Source organism: Acanthochromis polyacanthus, chromosome 23 (assembly GCF_021347895.1).
Source record: "Acanthochromis polyacanthus isolate Apoly-LR-REF ecotype Palm Island chromosome 23, KAUST_Apoly_ChrSc, whole genome shotgun sequence".
NCBI classification, from domain to species: Eukaryota; Metazoa; Chordata; class Actinopteri; family Pomacentridae; genus Acanthochromis; species Acanthochromis polyacanthus.
Genome location: NC_067135.1, coordinates 17,261,702 through 17,285,634, shown reverse-complemented (window position 1 = coordinate 17,285,634; position 23,933 = coordinate 17,261,702). Strand labels below are relative to the sequence as shown.

At 41.7% G+C, this 23,933-nt stretch overlaps 1 protein-coding gene across 3 annotated transcripts in view; it reads right to left on the bottom strand.

The window, feature by feature from the left end:
* Positions 1-23,933, bottom strand: part of LOC110963001 (NACHT and WD repeat domain-containing protein 2) — a 73,162-nt gene that overhangs the window by 11,686 nt on the left and 37,543 nt on the right. For all 3 annotated transcript variants that reach the window (XM_051944257.1, XM_051944256.1, XM_051944255.1), the window contains 3 exons: positions 20,543-20,659; positions 3,872-4,075; positions 2,671-2,821 (listed from right to left, as the gene is read on the bottom strand). In XM_051944257.1, coding sequence (XP_051800217.1) covers positions 2,671-2,821; positions 3,872-4,075; positions 20,543-20,659 — 472 coding nt within the window. The remainder of the gene's footprint in view (positions 1-2,670; positions 2,822-3,871; positions 4,076-20,542; positions 20,660-23,933) is intronic.

Below are 23,933 nucleotides of genomic sequence, written 5' to 3'. Positions count from 1 at the left end.
GTTTAGCTCACATAGTAGGCTGTTAATTAGGTGGAGAAGGCAGAAATTGTGAAAGGGAATGTGTGAGTTCCAAGGGAAGGCACAACTTCCTTCATACAATATAATTAAACACTGCTTAAAGCCCAGCGCGTGCAATTAAAGTGCAAAAAAGCAGTTTTCCTGACACAAAAGAGCTACTTCCTTTTAATGTAAAATTCTAAAATGTTGGACGGCAATTACTTAATTAGCTTTGCATTATTCTTTATTCTCACAATGGATAAAAGCCATAAACTGTGCCTGGCTTATAAAACACAAACTTGTCATCGGTTCCCAGCAGCGCACTGCTTAGATCATGTCCCGCAATGACAGGCTGAGAAATGAAAAGGAGATGTCTTGAAAGATTAGCTCAGTGCTGTCCAAACAATTCAGCAATAACTGCGTGACTCCCAAATGAAAAGTCTTTTACAGACAGGAACTGATATGGAGCCCACTAAATCAACTTTACAGCGTGGAAAGAAAAGAGTGGGAGGAATTGCATTGTCACTCGACTTCACTCCTGGAGGTGTGAAGAACCCTGGTTTGGATGTTTAATCTAACCAGAAGTACATGTTGGGACCACCACAACATGTTGAATAATCATTTAGTAATTATATAATAATATCAAAATGTCCTAAAAGTCCATGGATAAAAGCAAAAAATGAATAGTCACTAAGCTGTTCCTTGCAGAACAAAATGTTTCCGGCTCCTGCTGCTTCGATTAATAACCGTGAGTCGAGGCTGCTATGTGATCGATCAATCACTGTCTGCCGCTGAGGTGACTCTGACAGATCTGATTGCATCTCATCTCTTGTTATCAATTTAGTTACAAGGTGATGGGCTAGAAAATAGAATCCGTCACTAAAAATACAGCCTTTGCCATGTGATTTTTTTCCAACTTGAAGGTTCATTTTACATTTGAACAATACACTTTTTTTGTCATCTCTGCTCTTTGGTGTAAAACACTGTTCAGAGTTGGCGCATAAACATTCTTTTATCTAGTGTTTGCTGTTACACACTATTACAACTAACTGTATGCATGATTCATGCACAGTACACAACAGAAGATAGTACACTCTTATCCAATATCACATAATCGTTAAGAAGACCTTCACCTCAAATGAATTGTATTATTTCTAAGCTGAACAATGTGTTATTTGTGCTTATGAAGCCAGAAATAGCTGATTCTTAATGGAATATCTCCATAGGGGTACAGAGGAACATTTCCAGCAACCATCACTCCTGTGTTCTAATGCTACATTGTGTTAGCTAATGGTGTTGAAAGGCTCATTGATGATTAGGAAACTCTTGTGCAATTATGTTAGAACATGAATAAAAGTGTAAGTTTTTATGGAAAGCATGACATTGCCTGGGTGACCCCAAACTTCATCTCCTTTTGCACACATACAGCCCCATATCAGCTCACTCTGACATCCGTGCTTCACTGTCAGGACTGTGTATTCATTGTGGTCGCAGTTGTCAGGTTCACAACTTGCTGGACTCCATTTGGCAGTTTTGTGACTGAGCTGTTACAGAAATACGAATTCTACTGTTAGCCCCTATGCTAAATATGAAGTACTGGCACACTTGGTGTTATTTTAGGGGGACACCCACTAAGGCTGGGATAAGTGGTAGTGTAGCTTTTCCTATACCTCTTGATTTGTTTTTTAACTGATTTTTAGTTGGTCACAGATCTTCAGATATCGTTTTTTACCTTTGTGATGTTTCAACCAGATTTTCAGTTTCTTTGGCAAAAACCTTGTGAAGCCATGATGGAGACATGTAGATAGATACAGTCGAGAGGTCCAAAAGTGAGAAAGTTCTGATGTTTACAGATCATTTCATGACCATATTCATACAGCTAAGAGCAAACCACACGTGTAATCAACTTTATTTCAGTACCCGCAGGGTTTCATTGATGAAAAGTGTATTCACGTCTGTTGCAGAGTTTCTACTTTGGGGACTTCATCTTCATTGCAATGTTTTTAAAGTCTATCCTTTTATTGTACATACACTACCATTCAAAAGTTTGGGGTCACTCAGACAATTTCATGTTTGCCATGAAAACTTACACTTTCATTCATGTGCTTTGCAAAAAGGTTTTCTAATCATCAGTTAGCCTTTCAACACCATTAGCTAACACAATGTAGCATTAGAACACAGGAGTGATGGTTGCTGGAAATGTTCCTCTGTACCTCTATGTAGATATTCCATTAAGAATCAGCCCTTTCCAGCTAGAATAGTCATTTACCACATTAACCATGTTTAGATTGATTAATTTAATGTTATCTTCACTTAAAAAAAACGTTTTTCTTTCAAAAATAAGGACATTTCTAAGTGACCCCAAACTTCTGACCGGTATTGTAAGTAAAACTGTCTACCTGGCTACTAAGAAATAAAACAATTATTGATATGGTACATCATTTTTAAATCTTTTAACATTTAAGTGATATACTCATTTCTGTTGTACCCTGAACCTTCAGCACTCTTCATTTATTTTAGTACCTACTAGGGTTGTGAATTGGTGAAACACAGGGAAAGACAGAGAGACAGAACTGAGTGAAGACCCTGCAGCCTTTCAGAAATGTGGGAGACATTTGAAATGATATGATACAAAAAGATGAGAAAGAAATAAAAAGTAGACCTGAAACCAACCAGAGCAAAGGAATTTCTTGGCCTGAGCACTCTTCATGGTCCCCTTCTCTTGAAGCTGCAGCACCGCTGTCCGGAAGATCCTCTTGATCTCCTCCGACACGTTCCTCCAGGCCTTGTCATTCTTGGTCTTGGCTGCGCTGCTTGACTCCATCTAAGCAGGACAGGGGGCAGGGAGAGGACAGTCTGACTTTTCAGTTTCAGACCGAGGACTCTCATCATGTACTCAGGGAATGCTGTCATTCATATTCATGTGCTGTCAGAGATGTACAGTAACAAAGGGAATATTCATGTGTTTCATGTAAGAAATTCTCATTTAAATGCTAAACTGCTAAAACCTAGAATTCCATCGGAATGATTGATTTGGGATTCTATTAAATACCACGCCAGTCAAGGATATTCTGCTTTTATGACTGAGGTGAGAGCTTGTAAGCAAAAACAGCCAAATATTTCATTACCACTATAAAACTAAAGGTAAAACGTGGAAATTAAACAGTTTTACTCAAAATTAACTGTGCTGAAAGAATTGTTGTTGAGTGACTTCTATGGGTTGATTTGCAAGTATGCAACAACTGTGGAAAAACATTAAAGCACAGGACGTCAAATGGGTTTAAAGCTGCCTGACACCAAATAACTTTGCTCAAAAATGCAAAGCAAAGATGGTCGTCTTTTGTCTACATGCATATAAAATATGTTTATCAAGTCGAATTAAACTCTTTCACCACAGACCTGAAGGAAAATAATTTATTATTAGCACCGTTAATGCCTCCGTTTAAGGACACAGATACACTACTGTTCAAAAGTTTGAGGTCATCCAGGTAATTTCATGTTTTCCATGAGAACTCATACTTTTATTCACGTGCTAACATAATTGCAACAAGGGTTTTCTAATCATCAATTAGCCTTTCAACATGATTAGCTAACACAATGTAGCATTAGAACACAGGAGTGATGGTTGCTGGAAATGGAGATATTCCATTAAAAATCAGTCGTTTCCAGCTAGAATAGTCATTTAGCACATTAACAATGTCTACGCTGTATTTCTGATTCATTTAATGTTATCTTCATTGAAAAAAAGCTGCTTTTCTCTCAAAATAAGGACATTTCTAAGTGAACCCAAACTTTTGAACGGTACTATATGTAAAATAACACGATCAGATGTGATTTAGGAGTAGCTCACATTTAACAGATTTGCCAGACTTACTGAGTTCTGGTAGTTCTTAAGCATTTGGGCTTTGGGTTTGAGGTAGTATGCGGGTGGCACAGAGTTTTCATCCCTGCAGTACCACTCTTCCAAGATGTGTGTGTCCAGCCCCGCCTCCACAGCTGCATCCAAGATCATCTCGAACTCTGCTGATTCCACCTCCCCCGGCACTCGGATGCTGCCATATTTTTCTCCTACCAGGCCCTGAGGATGGAAGGAAGGAAGGAAAGACAAAAGACAAAGGGCTTGGAAGGTGAGAGACAGGAAATGTGCATCATCACATTCTTTCAAACTGTTTTAGGGCTCTATTTTTTGGATCAGTGACGCAGGGTGAATGGTGGAGTCAACGATGCACACAGCGCGACTTATTTAAGGCAGTTTCAGAGCCACGGGCGCAACTGTGGTACAGTTGGGACATCTACCAGGCAGTTTGTGACATCAGGGATGTAGCTGCCACAACAATCCCCTCTCTGTGGTGCACTGTTGTGCACACTGACAGCTCTATCTCGGTTGGAAATTGCTTTACACCACAGCCACATATGTACAGTTTGCAGTTTAAACAAGAAATTGCTGCAGCTCTCTTCCCACACAGGAACTACACTTTGCAGTGAACATGGGAAAACCTGTGCTTGTTGGTTTGTTCAACTCACTGTGTTTCATGTATTATCACTTAAAGACCATCAAATAAATAAATGAAGAAAAAAAAGACACTTAAAGCTTTAACCTGTTGTGCTTCAGTGTTCCGCCCGCGGAACACTTTGAGATCTGCAAAAGCATTTCCTTAAATGTCTGAAGCTGCAAACGCAATTATACAAACACTATACACCGACGGAAAGCTTAGATTCTCATGAATCCGCCGGTATAAACTATTTTCAGATGTGATTACCACAGCGGGTAATATAAACACATTTGTCCGACAAACAACGAATATCCATCCATCCGTTCTCTATTCATGGCTTTAACGTACACAGCGCGACTCACATTTCCGGGTTCATTATTACACACAGATGAAAATATTCCACAAAAAACGGCCATAATCCAACCTTGGACATCCAGACGAAACAAGCCAGTAAAATATTTTGTCCAAAACATGTCTTGAAGTCGGTATATACTCCACGAATAGGTCGTTTTCGAGGAAATGCACCTCGCGATGCGCGTCCAATATTCCCTGTATTTCTCGTCATATTTTTATTTACAAATAAAATATTAGCGATTTTTTGTACTGAAAATGGCTGGAATTGACTGCACCTTATAGGGCTATAATACGGATAAAAAAAAGGACAAGGGCACCTCATTACACTGTTCAGATATGAAGAAACTGGGGAAGGAAATAACGTAAAATGGTTTCAAAGCAACATTGCTGTTAAGCCTCATTGTTGCTTTAAGTACTGGCGAGACATGAAATATGATCAAGGAAGTCCAGCTTAGGTAACAGACACAAGATTTTGAAATACTAGGATGCCAAAATGCTGATTAAAACTGAGATAAATGCAGCATGTAGTATTTTATTAAAATCTATCTATTCTGTTAAACATAGGAGCATTTGTTGCATATGAACAGTCATGAAAAAATCAAGTATGCACTATAGTGGAAATAGTAATTGTAAGATAGAGAGTGTGGCATAGACTAGATATCCCAACTCAGTAACAAGATCTGTGATGCATAGTGTTAATGAAGTTTTCAATGGTCCATCCAGAGCATCATGTGACATATGGTAAATTATTTATTAGACTAAAAATTGTGGAGTTGTGGGCATTTAATTACCTGGCTATGGCCCTAAGTCATGACATGTCAGAATCCAGCATGCCAAAAGTACCTTCTTCTCCTTCTTCTGCCATATGTGGCATCATGTGATGTGAACACAGCTGCATTTTCAAGTTGGATTTAATATTCAGTGGTCAAAGGAATGTCTGTGTACTGGCTACGCTATCGAACATATGTTATCAAACATAGTCCTCTTCGGCTGCCCACCTACAGACAATTTAGAATCACCAATTAACCTCAGCATGTTTTTGGACTGTGGGAGGAGCTGGAGAACTTGGAGAAAACCCACGCATGCACAGGGAGAACATGCAAACCCCATGCAGAAAGATCTCAGGCTATGGGATGGATTTATTCAATGACTGATAATTTGTCCAGAAAAAAGTCTATTTGTGTGCAGTGTCTATATTTTTGTTTACTGCATTTTATCCTTCACTGCAACGTTTGTCAGGCAAATTTTAGAAATGTGCTTCACGTGCGAAACCGGCCTCTGCAGCATTTGCTGGATGACACTTCGAGCAAAAACAGAACCAGGTCCAACACTGCATTTTTGGGACTTTTTGTTCCACAGCCCACAAATCCTGCGACCTTGGCTGAGTCGAAAAAAATAGTCTAATTCAAAGAAATTATGTAGCTGTGCTATTTTTTCCCACACATAGCTCAAGTGGAATCAAATGTGACACAGATTGTAGTCAAAAGTCCATCTGAGAGGGCTTCAGACTACACCAACTGACTTAGGGTGACCCTGGACAGGTCACCAATCTATCGCAGGGCTACATATAGCGACAAACAAGCACATTCGCATTCACACATATGGAAATTTAGAAGTATCAATTAAAATCAGCATGTTTTTTGACTGTGGGAGGAAGCCCATGCATGCACAGGGAGAACATGGAAACTAACACAAACCAGGGCTCTGACAACAGTGCTAACCTGCTAGCTACTGTGCAGATCGTAGCTAAAAATCTCATGTTAGAATTAGGGCTGGCCCGAATAGTGGTTTCTGACCTCCGAATATTCGGGCTCTATTAAAGACGAATATCCGGATATTCGTTCTGCCCGTAACGTCCGACCAGTGGGGGGGAGGGGGAGACGGGCCAAATATTTGGATCCGTTCGTGTGGTTCGTGCGGCGGCGTGGCAGTGGCGGCGGAGACGGCCCGAATAGTCAGATCCGTTCGTCTGGTCTCCCGGGTCCATATTTTGCCCCCGTTTAGTCTTTAGTTAAACTGAAGAATTCCCAAACACCGGTCTTCAGCATCTTGTCTTGTGTTTATGCAACGAAGTGAAGCGTGGCTTCAGAGTTGGCAGCCACCTGGCCATTCGGGTGGTGGTAACGAACAGGAATGGAGAAGCCGAAATGAGCCGAAGAACACGGCGGGATGAGCCGAAATGGGCCGAAGGCGCAGGGAAGAGACGAGCTCCGAATATTTTCGTCTGGGGGGAGGAGGGGGTGATCACATCCACATATGTGTATATGTTATAGACATATGTGTATATGTTTATGTGATCACAGGACGAGATGAGCCGATGTGGGCCGAAGGCGGAGGGAAGACAGTAACGCTGCATATTCTTTCCGCCTGGTGACGTCCGACGGCGGGAGGGGGGGGCGAATATTCGGATACCAAATTAATATCCGGATGGTGCGTAGCGAACGAATATTCGGATATTTGGGATATTCGGGTCTAGCCCTAGTTAGATTTTTCTAAACGCATAGGAAGAGTATTAATCATTTCCTTTCTTATGTCTTTTAGCATAACATACACTGGTCAATCCTAAAAAAGCAAAGGATATAATGCCAAAATAGTTTGAGTTGCAACATTACCTTGTCTGGAAAACAGATAAGAACAGATGGCAACAGCATTGGGCAGTGGCAAATAGTAGATAGCTAAACCTAATTTTATTGTTGCTAACATCTTCATGACTTCAGAGCAAGTCTGGATTAAGTGAGATAGAAACCCAACCAACACTCATCGTGCGATGATTGCTAGTCTTCAATTCTACACAAGTCTGGTTCATCTGGAACAAACCTGCTCAGACAGACCCATGCCAACAACATCCAAAATCACATTACTACATAGTAAATCAAGTGGGATTCTCTTCACACTTTTTCTCTGTCCTCACCAATGATCCTTCACATCTTCTCTACACCTCATAATGTTTTCAATGGAGGTTCGAAAAACAGAATAGAATCTTCTGTCTATTCGACCACAAGCCCACTCTCTGCTCTTCTACGCTTTATTTTGGTGAAGAAAAGAAAACAGATTTGTTCTGCTACAGCACAGCAAATGTTTGAATGGCACACTGTTACGTAAAACACACACACTTGGCCAAATTCCTCAGTAATCAGTGGTATTAAGAAAATGAGCAGATTTGCTTTTTGTATAGAACAGATGGGGCTGTCTTAAAAGAAAAGAAAGGAACACATTAATTAAACGGGGAGGTGTGTGTGGATTCGTAGACTGTAAAATCTGATTTATGTTTGCTTTTGAGCTATAAATTAAGGTTATTACCACCACAGCAACTACGCCAATATCCAAATTTCTCCACGGTCTTCTCGTCAGAAACAAGAACACTCAGCACAGTGGCTACATAATTAAGGCATCGTCCAATCAAACTGTAGCCTTTTCATCCCACTACTATCTCCCGTTTCCTATTGCATATGCACCGTAAGCTCCAGTGAGTCTTCAATCTTCCCCTCGGCATCAACGCACATGTTTCATGAGTGACAGCAGATTCAATACCATCGGAAATAATCAGGGCCACTTCCTGCCGCGGTTCTTGATGTTCTCTGTCAGTCAAACTTGAGGACAACAGAAGCAAAGACAAAAAAAGAAAAATCACTGTAAAGCCCTCCATTACATGACCAGCTGATCTTTACTCCATGTGTCATAATTCACATGCACCTAAAGCCTCGGGGGGGAAGACGCAGAGCGAGCGAGGGACATGCCAAATGACTGTGAGCTCCGATGAGCAGGAAAACGACGTTTCTACGCTCTCGGCAATGACGCTTCAAAGCCATTCCATGTTGGACTCCTCGTTCCCTTGGCATTCGCAGTGGGAACAGATGCAGAGAACAAGCAGAATCAGATGATGGCATGTGGCATGGTCCGTACGACAGCCTACTCTAAAAACCCACAAATGCCCGTGATACATTCATTTTTCTCGGCGCGGTTTCATGCAAAATGTCCAAAACGTTCATTTGGATGTAGAAGATAGACAACCATGGACACTACCAGTTCTTTTGGAGGAGGAGGAGGTGTCACTTCTAGGGTTGGTATCCAAAATGAATATTTACATTATATAAGCATTTAGCTGCCACACTTTGGATTAAAAATAGAAATAAAGCTCCCAAAAGAAAGCCTACAGGTCAAACTATTACAGCCTTTGTACTAAAACAACAGGATTAAACTTCACATTATGCTTGATTAAGAGCTCTCATGTGACTAGAAAGTCAAGTATGTCCATTAAAGCAAGCAGCCTAATAGGAAAAGAATGCTAATTTAAGAACAAACAAAAGCCAGGTGCATTTAAAATACAGGTAGCAAATGAAGGGAGAAGTTTGGGATTCCCGCTGTGTGTAACTCCCTGGGCTCTCTTCCTGCCAAAAATAAAGAGTTTAATAGATAAGTAGGGCATGTCTGCTCACTATCTTCACTTGTGATTGACAGAAAAGGTCATCAAGCCGTAAATGTTCAAGTGACAGGTTCTAGTTCAGGTTGCTTCTAAAGAAATAATTAACTGCACTACTTTCTGGATGGAACCTGCCAAAGTAAAAGTTTGGCGTAGAGTTCGAACGACCCAACCAACTGATGTTTCGATTTCCAATGAACTATTAAGTTTTGTGTTCTCGGATGGTTTCCCAATTTCAGGGATAAGTAAACAACAGCTGCTCACCACTGATTTAGTTGGGTGTTGCTAGCTATCGAAAACGAACGTTGGCTCAAAGTATTGGCTGAAAACTCTGCCTCTGACTGACCATGCAACCCAAAACAGAGCAATCCGAGATTTCTGACCTCCGCCAAGGGAAGATCCTTATCCGGATCAACACAAAATTTGAATGGAGTCTTTCCTGGGCCAAGATCCACCTCTGGTGAAAATTTCATGAAGATCCGACAAGTAGTTTCCGAGAAATCCTGTCCACAGACACGCACACAGACAGACAAATAAATAAATGGACCCGATCGCATGACCTCCTTGGCAGAGGTAAATATGTTACAAGTGACAAAGCAAAATCTGAGATCTTGATCTTGCTGGAAATGGCTGTTTTTTAATGGAATATCTACATAGGAGTAGAGGCCCATTTCCAGCAAACATCAACCCTGTGTTCTAATGCTACATTGTGTTAGCTAATGGTGTTGAAAGGCTAACTGATGATTAGAAAACCCTTGTGCAGTTATGTTAGCACATGAATAAAAGTGTGAGTTTTTATGGAAAACATGAAATTGTCTGAGTGACCCCAAACTTTGGAACAGTAGTGTGTATATTTTCAAACTGCAGCTATTGGATTCTGGAGAAAGATGGGTGAAATTTAGCTAGCTATGTGCCAGATCTACCATTATAACTGCATAATTAATACAAATTAAATAGCAGGTTACTTTAAAGTCAACAAACACAGAGTTTAATCAGTTTTCTATGCGTTTGCACTCATGTTTTTGGTTTTAAAGTCAAGTTAACATGTCCATGTGGTGTTTGTTATATGCTTAAAGATATATCATGAGAAAAATAAGCAGTCAAAAAGGTGGAGTTAGATGCACGACTTTGTTGAGCTGCACATTATTGAGGAACCAGCGGCATAGTGTTACACCGGAGCCATTTTAAAGCAGGAGGGGATTATTTTCATGGGAAAAAAATGTCAATGTAATCTTACACACAGAGATGAGTTTTATGGGGTATAATCAATAGCTGGCGAAGGACTTTGAAGGCAAAAAATTAATACTTTTCTCCTAACTTTTCAGAAAATCAATACCGCTTGTACTACAGCTCCGTATTCACTGCTTTGCCACATGGAGAAATCCACACAGGTCATCAGTTTTCATCCTGGATAATGTAGTAGACAGTGAACATTTTGATCCGGCTATTTTTGCACTTCATATAACATCAAGCCATTTTAGCTGTCTTTTAACAGTCTACAAACATGTACGACGTGACTGTTTGGGTATACCTTAGAACTTCTAAGAACCTTTGAACACTGGGGTGCCCTGCAGGTCACCTCGTCTGCCTACTGTGAGTCACGGTGCTGCAGTGATGTGTCAGTGGAGGATGCAGGCACTGGGCTGAGCTACAGTAATACTGAGAGTGAGACACATAGTGTGTGTGAGGGGTAGAGCCAGCAGAAAGAACAGTCACTCTCCAAGTTGCTGACAAAGTCTCTGTCAGCTTGCCTTGCGGTGATGTAGCAGGATGAATGGAGTGGGTGACTGGCTGTGCGTGTGTGATTGTACGTGTGTGGAGATACGGATTAGGATAAGAGCGACTGGTGTTTCCTATCAAAATGACAAAATCAGGTATTTAAATGCAAACACATCACCAACCCACCCCTCAGTGTAATCTACTGTCACCTCTGTCACCCACTTGACTTACTCAAGACAAACTGTTAAAAAAAAAAACGTTCAAATATTTGCCGGGTGGTTTTAACACCCCGTCTTAGCCAGAGAGCAGGCCTGGAATGAGGCCATCTTAAGTGGATTACGGCACGGCAGCTGACAAACTAGAGCTTCACGCCTCTCCGTGTGAGTTCATGTACAGTATGTGTGTCTTCCCTCTGCGATGGGGTTGCAGTAGTTCTTATTACACTTTAGGAGCCGCAGGTGCAAGAAACACAGGAGGCTAAAGTGACAATAGCGAGGCAGATAGCGGCCAAATGCAATTCCAGTTTTAGCAGCACTGCTCCCCCCCCTCCCCCCTCTGGTTTTTCATCCTTGGAACAGGTTTTTATACTCTGGCTAAGTGCACTTTATCTGATGAGCCAGTTGGGAGAGGCAGCTAAGATATTGTACACAGCTACAGTATGAATTAACAAATCAATCACTCACGCGGCCAATTAATCAATGAAACACACAGTCGGCTGTTCTGATATTTGCTGCGTAAGCTTTGGCACTGCAGAGGGAAATACAGTACATCTCAAAACAGAACCAGATGATCTGATTTGAAGAAATATTTTTGTTTTCGGTAACACATGTCTCATTCACAGAGTGCTGTTTCTTTCTAGTATGTGCCAATTCCATCTTACATCCTATTAGTATAAACAATAGTGTGCTAAAATTGTCATGATATCTTGTTGTTGCAGTTGATGTACAAAAAAAATCAGTATACTTTGGTAGTAAAATGGAAAAAGCGATCTAGTGATACCTTTTCTTACCATTATCTGATTTAAAAAACATCCAGTATTCTACTAACAAGTGCTGGCTAAGTAGCCAAATCCGGATATTCCTCCGTGTCTTAGAGCCTCATTGTATGGTTTTACGAGTTGGCAGGATATTTTATAACAGGAAACTGGCACTATAGTGTATTTTGTGTCACTGCCACATTCGCTGTCCTGCTCTTGTGAGCACTCACTAAGTCAGCAAATGTGTATTTATCCCCTGCTGAAAGTAGTTCCTAAAAAGGGCTCCTAATTACACTGATAAAGGCTTTCTAAAAACGACAAGGCACAGACTTATTAGGAAATTAATAAGCCTCTTATAATCATGAACCTCCAAATTTGGGGCCTGTTTGTAAAGATTTACATCTTGAGATGGAACAAATGGACGGATACCAGAAGTCAAGAAAGTATCCTTTAGTTTGAACAGAAATAATGTTGGTTATTAATAATGCAAACTTACATACACTACCGGTCAAAAGCTTGGGATCACTTAGAAACGTCCTTGTTTTGGTGAGAGAAGCAGATTTTTTTTTCCAATGAAGATAACCCAAAATGAATCAGAAATACAGTCTCGACATTCGTAATGTGGTAAATGACTATTCTGGCTGGAAACAGCTGATTTTTAATGGAATATCTTCATAGGGGTACAGAGGAACATTTCCAGCAACCATCACTCCTGTGTTCTAATGCTACATTGTGTTAGCTAATGGTGTTGAAAGGCTCATTAATGATTAGAAAACCCTTGTGCAGTTATGTTAGCATGTGAATAAAAGTGAGTTTTCATGGAAAATATGAAATTGCCTGGGTGACCCCAAACTTTAGAACAGTACTGTAAATCTTATCATTGTGGTGCAATCAAAAAGTTCTGGGACTACTAGGAGCACACATGCATGAGACCTTGTGAGATTCAACCTCTGCTATATATGTGACGACTGGTGAGTGCACATTTGTGATCTCTCTATAGATCTCAAACTGGAGAAGAGCGGAAAACATCACATTATGTGTCAGTTGAGGACTGCGTCAAGGATCATCACAGGTGTTGAGAGGTGGTTCTGCAGCTATCACAGAGAGAAGAAACAGCAGTTTCCACAGTGGAAGGACCTGGGATAATCAGAGCAGACACACACCAGCAGCATGCTCATTGTTTTCTTCAAAATTTACATGGGGATTCAGTCCCCATTGTTAGACTGTCAAGGCAGAGTTCTACTGTAATGTCCTGAGGTGTAAGTGGGAGAACATTTGGTGCAAATGATCTGAACTGCCCTGATTGCATGTGAGTGCGCCAACAGCTCTGAGGGCCCAGTCACAGTGCAGTGATTTTTTTGGCCACAACAACACAATTGTCGCTTTCCGCTCACCCTACTTGCAAGATTTGGCTCCCTTTGACTTCTTCTTTTTCCCCTAAAATAAAAATTTGAGTTTAAGGTCGCCATTTTCACAGTTTACTAGATTCAGTGCTCAGTGCAGATGGTTTTTGACACTTCTAAGTAATGTGACCTCTAGGGAAGGCTGCACAGTAGCTTGGTGGTTAGCACTGTCACTTTGCAGCTAGAAGATCCCCAGTTTGCATCCCCGCCTTCTCGGTGTCTTTCTGCATGGAGTTTGCATGTTATCCTTGTGCATGTGTGCGTTTTCTCTGGGTACTCCAGCTTCCTCCCACAGTCCAAAAACATGCTGAGGTTAATTGGTGACTCTTAATTTTCTGTCGGTGTGAATGTGAGTGTGGTTGTTTGTCTCGATATGTAGCCCTGTGATAGACTGGCGACCTGTCGCCCTACGTAACTTTTGATAGACTTCAGCCCCGTGACCCTAATGAGGATTAAGCAGTGGATAGATAATGGATGGATGGATCTCTAGGGAGCATTATAAGTGTTGCAGAATCACTGGGAGCAGTATATCACTGCACACTGAGACTACACTGACAGACACAGTAGCCAAAATGATGAAGAAAAAAATGGTTAAAAGACAGTTTTTGCTTGCTTCCAAGATTTTTGAATCACTGTTTACTTAAACACGACCAGTAAAACGTTTGGACACACCTTCTCATTCAATGCTTTTTATTTATTTTGGTGCTGTCAAACAATTACCATTTTTAAATCAGATTAATCACAGTGTTGCTGTGGATTAATTTTGATTAATCACGATTAAAAATCACTCCTTTTTAATCTATATTAATCGAGTTTCATTTTCCATAGGCAAAGAGACTCAAGAAAAAAGGGTAGACTCAAGATGATGATTATATGTCATTAGTGGATGATTTTCTGCCAAATAAACTACCCATTTGCGCATGTGCGGCGGGATGTGCGATGGTAATTCTACTTGGACAATCTGCCCGAAATGCATTGCCAGAGATGTTGCAGGGATTTTGAGTCTGTCTACGCTACAGATGGGTTGATTTTTTAAATCAGATTAATTATCATGATGGATTAATCTGCATTAATGCATTCATTCTGACAGACCTAAGTTATTTGTATTATTTTAGATTAACACTTTTTATTTACAACATAATTGCATTTGCATTCTTTTATAGTTTTCATGTCTTCAGTCTGAATCAACAATCTACAAAACAATAAAAAAAAACATCCAGTGAGAAGGTGTGTCCAAACTTTTGACTGTTAGTGTATATATTTTTTGATATCTATGAGTAGTTAATCATCATTAGCATCGCAGTCAAAAATCAAGCATGTTTAATATTAATATGTATGCTGACCCCGGGTCGAACATGATGCCGGGAAATTTTGCTTTGAAGAAGTATGCAGTCTGAATTGCAGACGCACATTAAGCCGTCCATGATGCAACGGTTGAATTAGAGCAACCTTTGCACAAGCATGAAGACATAATTTCAAACATCACTTAAGATGAGAGGCAAACCAGCCTGTCTGAGCTATCAAATTAGCAGTTACATCATGTCAACTGAACGAAGGAGACGCGGAGAGAAAAAATATAAAGGCTACAGTATCCTCAGCTATCCTCTTACACCCAGTAAAGGAGCGATTTGACCAGCAAAAACTGGAGGAGCTGCATGCTGTTTGCTGATACATGTCCTTGAGGCATTTATCAAGTTTTAGTGTTTTTGTTTTTTTTTTTCTTACATGAGGGAATTTGAGACTGTTCGAGAGCAGAAGAGGGGAGAGGGAAAAAAAAAGTCATGGCTCATTGTCATGCCTAATCTCCGGGTCAATGACACCATCACCATGCCAACCCCTTCTATCGCCATGGAAACCAGCTTTATTGCATCGACAGGTTAGAGAAAAGCCCCTATTACCTAGGTGTGGTGTGTGTGTGTCTGTTTAACAACCCTGCACTGCCACCTGTCTTGTATCCAGTCGTGCCCTTTGAATGACATTTAACGCAAATGACACTTACTCGGAAAAAAGACCGACATACGAGCTGTGTAATAAGATGGACTATTAGATGCTAATTTTGACAAGCCAATTACTGTGAAGAGTCTTTACATAGAGGCTGGAAAACAGCACGAAGATGTGAAGGAGATGTGGAGGTTAGACCACATACCAAAGCTGCTGTTCTGGAGTACAGCGCAGCCCTGAATAATTTCTGGAGGTCAATTGATGAGCAATGTATGTGAAGAACAGAGCATTTCCAGTTGTTGCACAGATCCTATGTGGCAGCAGGAAACACACCTACACTGCATATGTCAATCCTCCTCTGTTCCCTCTGCAGTGTTTCTACAGAGAGAGCATCAGGAATCAATGCAGCTGTAATTTTGCTTTTCAGAGATTTTTCCTCCGCCTTTACTCTTTCTTCTGTTTATCCCCTTTTCTCCCCTCTGATCCGTGCAATGGGCTCTGTGACAGTTGTTGTGGGCGGCCGACTCCCAGAGCAGCCTCTCTTTGAAGTCTCCTCTTACGGCCATGTGGATGTGTGCATGCATGTGTTAGCTGGGGTGGACAGCACCTGAGCGGGTAAAGGCGATACGAACGGCGTGCCGGTGGCGTGTTACAAGTTGAATAGGAAAGACAATGAGATACACAGTGAGATTTGACCGCGACAGCTACATGCAAGTCATAAACTAAAGGCTAGTTTACACGACAACGGTTTTAGGATGAAACGCAAAAAACGGAAACAGAATTTTTCTCAAATATAACAGCCACCGTCGCCGTGTGAATGAGTAGCCGGAGTATCCAGTCAGAAGTCTGCTCTGTGTATTACAGTTTTATTCTAGTTGCCATGTGTGAACCGGGTGACAACAGTAATGAGTCTCATTCAGCAAAACGTGCATTTGTTCATTTGATCAGTGAAGACGCATTCAATATAGAAGCCAAATAATCAACCCACCTCTACATTGGCGGCTTTTTCTGGATGTGGAGGAATGGATGGTGGTTATGTGGGGTGTTCCTCTACAAAGTTATATCACCGACTACCAGCCTGGCATGCACACTACAGCTTTTTCAGTCCTTCCAGCATTCCAATGTAAATGCCAATTTTTACTCCGCCAAGGAATGCGGTGGAGTTATGTGGCGATCGGCGTCTGTCTGTCTGTCTGTCTGTTAGCAACATTACTCAAAAAAGGACTAACAGATTTGGATGACATTTTCACGGAAGGTCAGAAATGAAACAAGGACCAAGTGATAAGATTGTGGCAGTGATGCGACTTATAGTCTGGATCCACGGATTTGCGCAAGATTGCAAGACCATTGCTTTATAGCAGCATGGCGTCACTATGACTACAAGTGAACACTACATCGGCTGCCTGCTGGTGATCACATGAATGCGATCCTACTACAAATCCACTGCTCTGGATTTATCGGTACGTATCTGTCGGAAGTAATAAAAGGAAGAACTGATTAAATTGTGGGGGTGTTTCCGAGTCCCATTAATTTCTGCCCCTTGCTACATATTTAGGCCATGCAATTCGGTATCCGTATGTAACGTACACATGCATAACACACACCTGTGCTCAGCGCAAGGTCATTTTGTTTGTGGGTACATCTATAGTAAATGGCTACATTCTATAGTGCTGGGATTTCTGCCCCATATTTTTTCAAGATTTCAGCTGTTGGAAATGATACAATGACTGAGCAGCCTTGGTGGAGTACTACGCTCTCTAAGTGCTTTTCTTGTGTTCAGTTTGTTGTCATGTAAACCCACTAAGGCAAAGGAAATACTTTTGTGTTTTTGGGTGAATGGTTGTCATATAGACGGGACCTAAAACACACACACTAATATCTACTGAATGTCGTTGCAGAAAGAAGGAGACCCTAAATTCTGCTGACGTCTTCCCCGTCCTGACGTATATTTCTAGGTCTGCCACCCTGTAAAAATAAACAACGGTACTCCGGAGATGGCCCAGACAACCCAGAACTGTCAGAAACGAGGATCCAAGTCCCTGATCAAAGAACCCGTCGCCACTGCTTGAAGCTCCCCAGTCCTGGAAACGGGGCCGGACGCCCTGTGTGGCGACAACGGGGAGTCGGGCAGCAGGGACCGAGGCAGCTGGCTTTGACAAGTCTGAATGAGACTGAATTCTGTACAGCTATTGTGGGCTCCTTAGCATAAAATCCTGCATTCACCGCAGAGAGCAGACCACTATAATATGCCATTAAAGATTTAACCAGCCAGATGGGGAGAATGTGCGCTATACATGCATGTGTGCGTATCTCTTCAGTGTGTGCACGTGTAGATGAGTGTATCACCCAGAGTTAGAGTACACCCAAACTGATTCTGAATCTCATGACAGAGAAAATGCCTCGAGTCAAGATGCTCCGTTTGCTCCTGTGTGGGTGTGTGTTTGTGCGTGTGAAAAGCAGGATAGAGGAAGACAGGTGCATCAGAGAGAGGAAGAACAAAGGGCTACTGTATGCGTGTGTGCGGGCCGGAGTTTCAACATGTGTGTCTGCTTTCCCTCGGTGTTTTGTGCGGTGTTGCTCGGGGTCAGTTGGGGTTAAGATGGTGAAATTGCAGCAGGAACAGAGGGCGGCGAGACTGAAGGGAATGAATGAAATCAGCGCGGCATGCACAACACCACACCAAACAACAAGCCAGCAGCACAAAAGAGGCAGGCTGTCTCTTCCTTTTAACTCACATCTGATCATTTCAGCTCAGTTCAGCCTGATTGAACTTAGATTATACAGTCGAACATCATATTCAGTGTCTCCATGGGCTCAATGGGATGCACTGTAAAACTGATAAGATCCTATATCCAACGCACCCTGTGATAGACGTGGTCTATTCAAGCTTTCAGAGAAAGACCTCAGTTTGTACCAAGCTCCACAAACTTGTGTTGGTGTTTTCACTGTCTAGAGATGCCATTGAAAGCCATGAATTGGATTTAAATTAGCATTCTTAGCATTGTTTCTTTAAATTAGCATTGTGCTACGAAGCAAGTTCAACATAGTCAGGCTTTCTTTTTGCTAGCTGGCTCAACAAAACCTGAAACCCTAATAGTGATAATAGGTATCATGATGGGGGATATCAGTTTTCTCTGCACATGTTCCCTTTAAAGGCAGTTTTTGACGCATCAATCGGCTCCTCTTCGGCACAAAATAAACCGCTAGCATGCCGCCTACTTCAATCAAAAAGGAACAGGCTGTTGGACTAAAAAATGTATTACAACAAAATGCACTGTTGCTGCAAATGACGCAAGAGAGGAATGCTGGCGGGGAAAATTTTATATTTATTTTACCACTCAGTGCACTCCCAATGTCTGCTGCTTATTTCTAACATGACAGCATTAGAGCTCTTCAACTTTGAGCTTCACACATTTAAAAATGATACTTAAGAAGAGCATTAAGGTCTCAATGAAGGCACTTAATATAACATCCCTTTAGCTTTTGGCTAAACCATAATAATACTACTAATGTGCTAAACTACTGTAACTGCAGGGCTTGTTCAGTGGAATACTGATGTACAGCTAAACAGCTAAACAGATTTGAAGATATGAGGTATTGCCTCAGCTGTATCACTCAGCGAAGAAACAAATGAATGAAAAGGTGGCGCTTCTCCCTAACCCATTATTCTGTCTTCATAGTAGACCCGTTTTTCCTGGTTGGTGTGTGTGATTTCAGCAGAAGCATCTGGTTGTTTAATGACTTTTCTGCATATCTGTTTGTAGAGTGCGTCTTACCTGTGATGACTTCAAAATTTCTGCTACACAGCCGCCATCTGGCTTGAACACGCGTAGGATTTTCATTTCTATTTAGTGCAACTGAAGTTAAGTTAAGCTGACTGAGCTCATTTCCTGATTCTGATACTTACATGCTGTTGATTTATGGATATGGCTGCTCACTGTGAAAACAAACGCTCAAGTCTGAGTCCATTCACAAGCTTTTGTTTTCAGATCTTATAACCACAGATGAGTCTGAATTTACCCCGAATAGTACTGAAGTTGGTGTATGCTCTAGATGCCAATTCATGCACTATGAATGCACTTCTGTGAGTTCCAATTTAACTGTGCTGCAGCCAAACAAATCGACTTTTTTTTTTAAAAAAAACTGATGACTTCCCAGAGCAATTTCTCTTGTTTCTAAAGCAGCTTTATCTGTTACAACCATGTTCCTGGAACAAGTGACACAAGCCCAAAACACAGAGCATCAGTCCACTGGAAATAATTAAGAATGAATCATCAAAATGCTGATTTGTTTTTGTAGTGAGGTGCGTTTGTGACGGGCACAGAGCAGCGATTTTTTGAATGAGACGGGCAGCAGGCTGCAGTGCATGTGAGGTGGGAGGGGGAGGAAATGCAAAACTCAGTCTGGGGAAGGGGATTATGCTCCCTGGAGGCCAAGGCTCCTGTTGTACCCATAATGCATTACGTCTCCCTGTGATCTCTCACCTCAATTTAAACCTCTCGAAACGGATCTGTTCCATTTGAATAATTCACCATCAATTTCTCTTCCTGTCGTCCTCCCCGCTATACTCCTGTCTTCATCCTTTCCCTTCCTTGTGCCTGGTTTTTTCTTCATCTTATGTGGTCTAAAACAGTCTCAGAAGATCACCGAAATGTCAGCCGTAATTACGTATCATGCCAATCTCTCGCCTCGCAGAGATCTTTGCACATTGACTCTCAATACTTTCCAGTGTGCCTGCATTATTTGCACTACGGTAAAAGTGACAATGCATCTTTTCCACATTTATGTAATTGTTTCGTGTGCTTTTTACTATTCTCAAAAAGGGGGATTTCCGCTCTCAGAGCTGAATATGTTAAAAACAGATAAAAGAGAAATCCACATCGTCAAATTGTCCGCTGTCTAACAGAACAGACACATTACTTGGACACTGGGTCTGCATATGAAAGCTACAACCACAGAACTTCAAACGCTACTCTATGTCTTGTGCCAGCATAAATTTTCAATCATGCAACAACCTAATTAAAAGAGACGTCTGCGAAGAAAAACTGCACTCTTAATAAAGTAATTTCACCCACGCAAACAATCCAGTCTTAATGCTATATCAAAACCAAGCAATTAAATATAAAGGGATGGTGGCAGAAGAAGACACTGATGTAACAGGTTTTCTACATGGTATGTAGGTCAAACAGATAAATAAACCATGACGGGCAGTGTAAAGTGTGAAGCACATAATACTCACAACAAAACATGGTCCAGCCGAGGTCTTTAGACATTCCTCCAGAAGTTTCATTCTGAGTCGCTGCAGCTCTGGACTGTCCCACTCCTCTGGATCGACGCCCCAGTACAAGTCCACCACCTGAACACACACATAAAAAAGCATACAAAGAGAAATTAAACGCTGGAAACTGTCCTACAGCAATTTAATAGAAAGGGTTACATTTTGGACTGCGATACTGGGTTGGCCGGTCGATTGGTTGATGGATAAACTCTCACCTGATGAAATTCTCATTAGTTGGATATTTTCCAGTGTTACTTTCATGAAGAGAAAGCCACTAGATCATGTAGTTTCAAACAACGGTTGCCAGACAGTAAATTATTAACTTTGCAAATAGCAGATGACATATCACAGCTCAAAAACCAACACAGCACATTACTTAATAGTCTTAACCCTCGTGTTGTCCTGACCAAAAAATGTCATTGCCTTGTCTGAAAAAAGACCAAAAATTCAGAAAAAATTTCCCCAAATTTATAAAAATTTGCAAAATCTTCAGGAAGAATATTCCTGTAAACTTTCCCTCAAAAGTTTTACTTTTTTAAATAAAAAATCCCCAAATTTGACAGCGAAATTCACTGGATTTTGGTTGATTTTTTTTTCTGAATGTTCTTAAACATTTTTTATTTGTTTTTTTCCACCAAAAAAATGTTCAAAAATTTCCTAAAAAAATTGAAAATGTGGAAGCTTTCACTGTGAAAATATATATATTTTTTCCACATTTTTAAAACTTTAAAACAGTTCAATTTGACCCAAACGACGACAGGAGGGTTCAGCTGACTCCGTGGAATCCAGACTGTAAGCTGTATCACTGCCAAAATCTAATCACTTTGTCCTTGTGTCATTTCTGACCTTCCCTGAAAATTTCATCCAAATCTGTTATTCCATTTTTGAGTAATGCTGTTAACAGACAGACAAACAGACAAAACAACGCCATTCGTCACATAACTCCGCTGTGGCTCCGCCTCCTTGGCAGAGCAACAAAACTAACCTCCTCAAAAAGTTAAAAAGTGAGCTGTAGATTTCAAATGTGCAGACATATAGTTTAGATTTTGTTCTAGTCAAAATACAGAGTGTCCATAAATTGAAGGAAAACTAACAGCAGGTTTTTGCATTTTTATGAAAGGAACAGAGCAGAATTAAACAAGAGAGAGACAGTTTGGATAAAGATCAGTGGGTTTAAACTCTAAAATCAGTGTAGAACCAAAAACAGTCCTGTTTCTAACACTGATGTTCACACACACACCTGCTCCGTGTCACCAAAAACCTCCCCGCCAGTCTCAGAGAGCAGCAAGGAGACGTGACTGAACCCACACACACAAACTCACACATTCTCCCTCAACACATTCGTCACAAGTTTTGGCAGTTGAGACAATTCCAACTGTAAACACGCCACAGGGGGAATCTCCCACTGGAGGGGGGAAGGCTGAGGAGATGCCTGTGAATGTGTGTGTGGCCCACAGCACAGTGCTGCTGGCTCAGCCTCTACTAGGGGGCCCTCCTTTTGGCAGCTTTGTGGGTCTCGGATAGCTTTCAGTCTCTTGGTCTGAATCTGACATGTGGCTAACAGTAGGATGCATCATGTCTGACGGCCCTAGAACCCTTAAGAATAGTTGGATAAGAAGCATAGGAGATGGAGAGATGGATGCTTCTTTGCTCACATTCCACTCCCCAAAATGTACAGCGTTCGCTTTCACGTGATGCTTTTCCCTCTTTATCTTTTGCTCATCTGCCTCTGCTCGCTGCGTTGAGGAGCAAAAAGTAGGAGGATGTTCGGGGGGACGAGGTGAAGCCAGTGATTCAGCGGCAACTTCTGCTGTCTCCCTTCATGCTCTGCTGCCCCCCAGACTAGCTAGTTCAAATGAGTTTAGCCTGGCACAATGACTGACACTTCCGCACTTTGGCAGGGAACAGCAATGACTGACAGGCCTGTAAAACCGGACAGCATTGAAATTGAGAGCGTGGGACTTGGCGTTGACAGCCTGGGAGATATTCGCCTCCTCCATTATCGGCATAGCGCCGGAGCTACACCTCAGCTCATCTGTTTGATTGTTGTCGTGCACCTGTGAGCAGCTGTATTTCTGTGGACAGCTGTCAACTAGCTGCATATTTCTTCCACAACCTAAGGCTGCAGCTAAGAAGGATTTTCATTAACAATTTATCCAGTGTCCCCAGCGTCTCGCATTTGAGAAGCTCGAACCAGAAGACGAAATAGTTGGTGATTAATTCTCTGATTGTTTTAGCACTGCTAGCAGAGACATAAATGATGTGAGTGCGGATGTGGGTTAAATCAAATTAGCTGATTAGGTACAGTTAGAGGCCCCTTTTCCTTATCCTCAACCACCAGAAAAGCTCCCACTCACTGGTGCCACGCATGATAAGATCCCCTCATGTTGGCCTGTTGTGAAAAACTCACTGCTTGGCACATCAGTCACTGCGTATCAGTGTCACTAATCTACTTCCATCACACATGTGTGGGGGTATGGAATGGCCTCGTGTTGACAAGAACCGGAGGGAAGAGGAATGGAGCGAGCTGAGCGCCCCTGATTACGCTCGGTTTCTACTGGGCTTCAGCAGGTGATTGGGAGGATGCACGGTAATTAAAAGCCAAATGAAGACATCAGTCATATCTGTTCACTGCGTGCATGTGTGTGGGGAGGATATACTGATTAAATTTGCCCCGTTACCTGCCGCGCTTCGCCGACGTACGGAGGGATGAGGAGATGGATGACAGAAGACAGAAACAGTCGAGGAATGTTTATCCCAAACAGGCAAGGGCACGTAAATGAAGTTAAGAGGGAAAGTATTTGGAAGGGGGATTAGTTAAGGAGGGCTTTTAACGAAGCAGGCACCGTTAGATGAAGAAAGACTCCCGTGGGACTAGAATTTGGCTGGAACTGCTTCACAGTTTCCTTGTGTCTTTTCGCCCTCCTTCTCTCTTTTTCTTTCACGCCAGCTTCGTCTTCGCTGCTCCTCTCTCTGATTACTTTCCAACTCCCCACTCTTCCCCTAAACTACAGTAGTGGGGGTGCCATTGCTTACGTAAGAGACGAAGCAGCTTCTGCTAAGCAGCTTTCTAATGCCCTTGGAAGGCGTTTGCCCATGGCGGGTCAAGTGCAGGAGAAGCCTTTTTTTAAATTTATTGAATGTTAGACTATTAGACTTTGGGATTATGCCCAAGATGCTGAGGAAGAAAGGGCATGAAATCAGGCGGGAAAAAGGCGAGAAAAACCACACCAACGGAAAGACTTTGGGCAAAAAAACAACGGTAAAAATAGATACAGCGCCAACATAAATATATCTTAAGCTCTCGGCTCCAGGCAGTTTTTATCAAGAACATGTAGTAAATCTCTAAGAA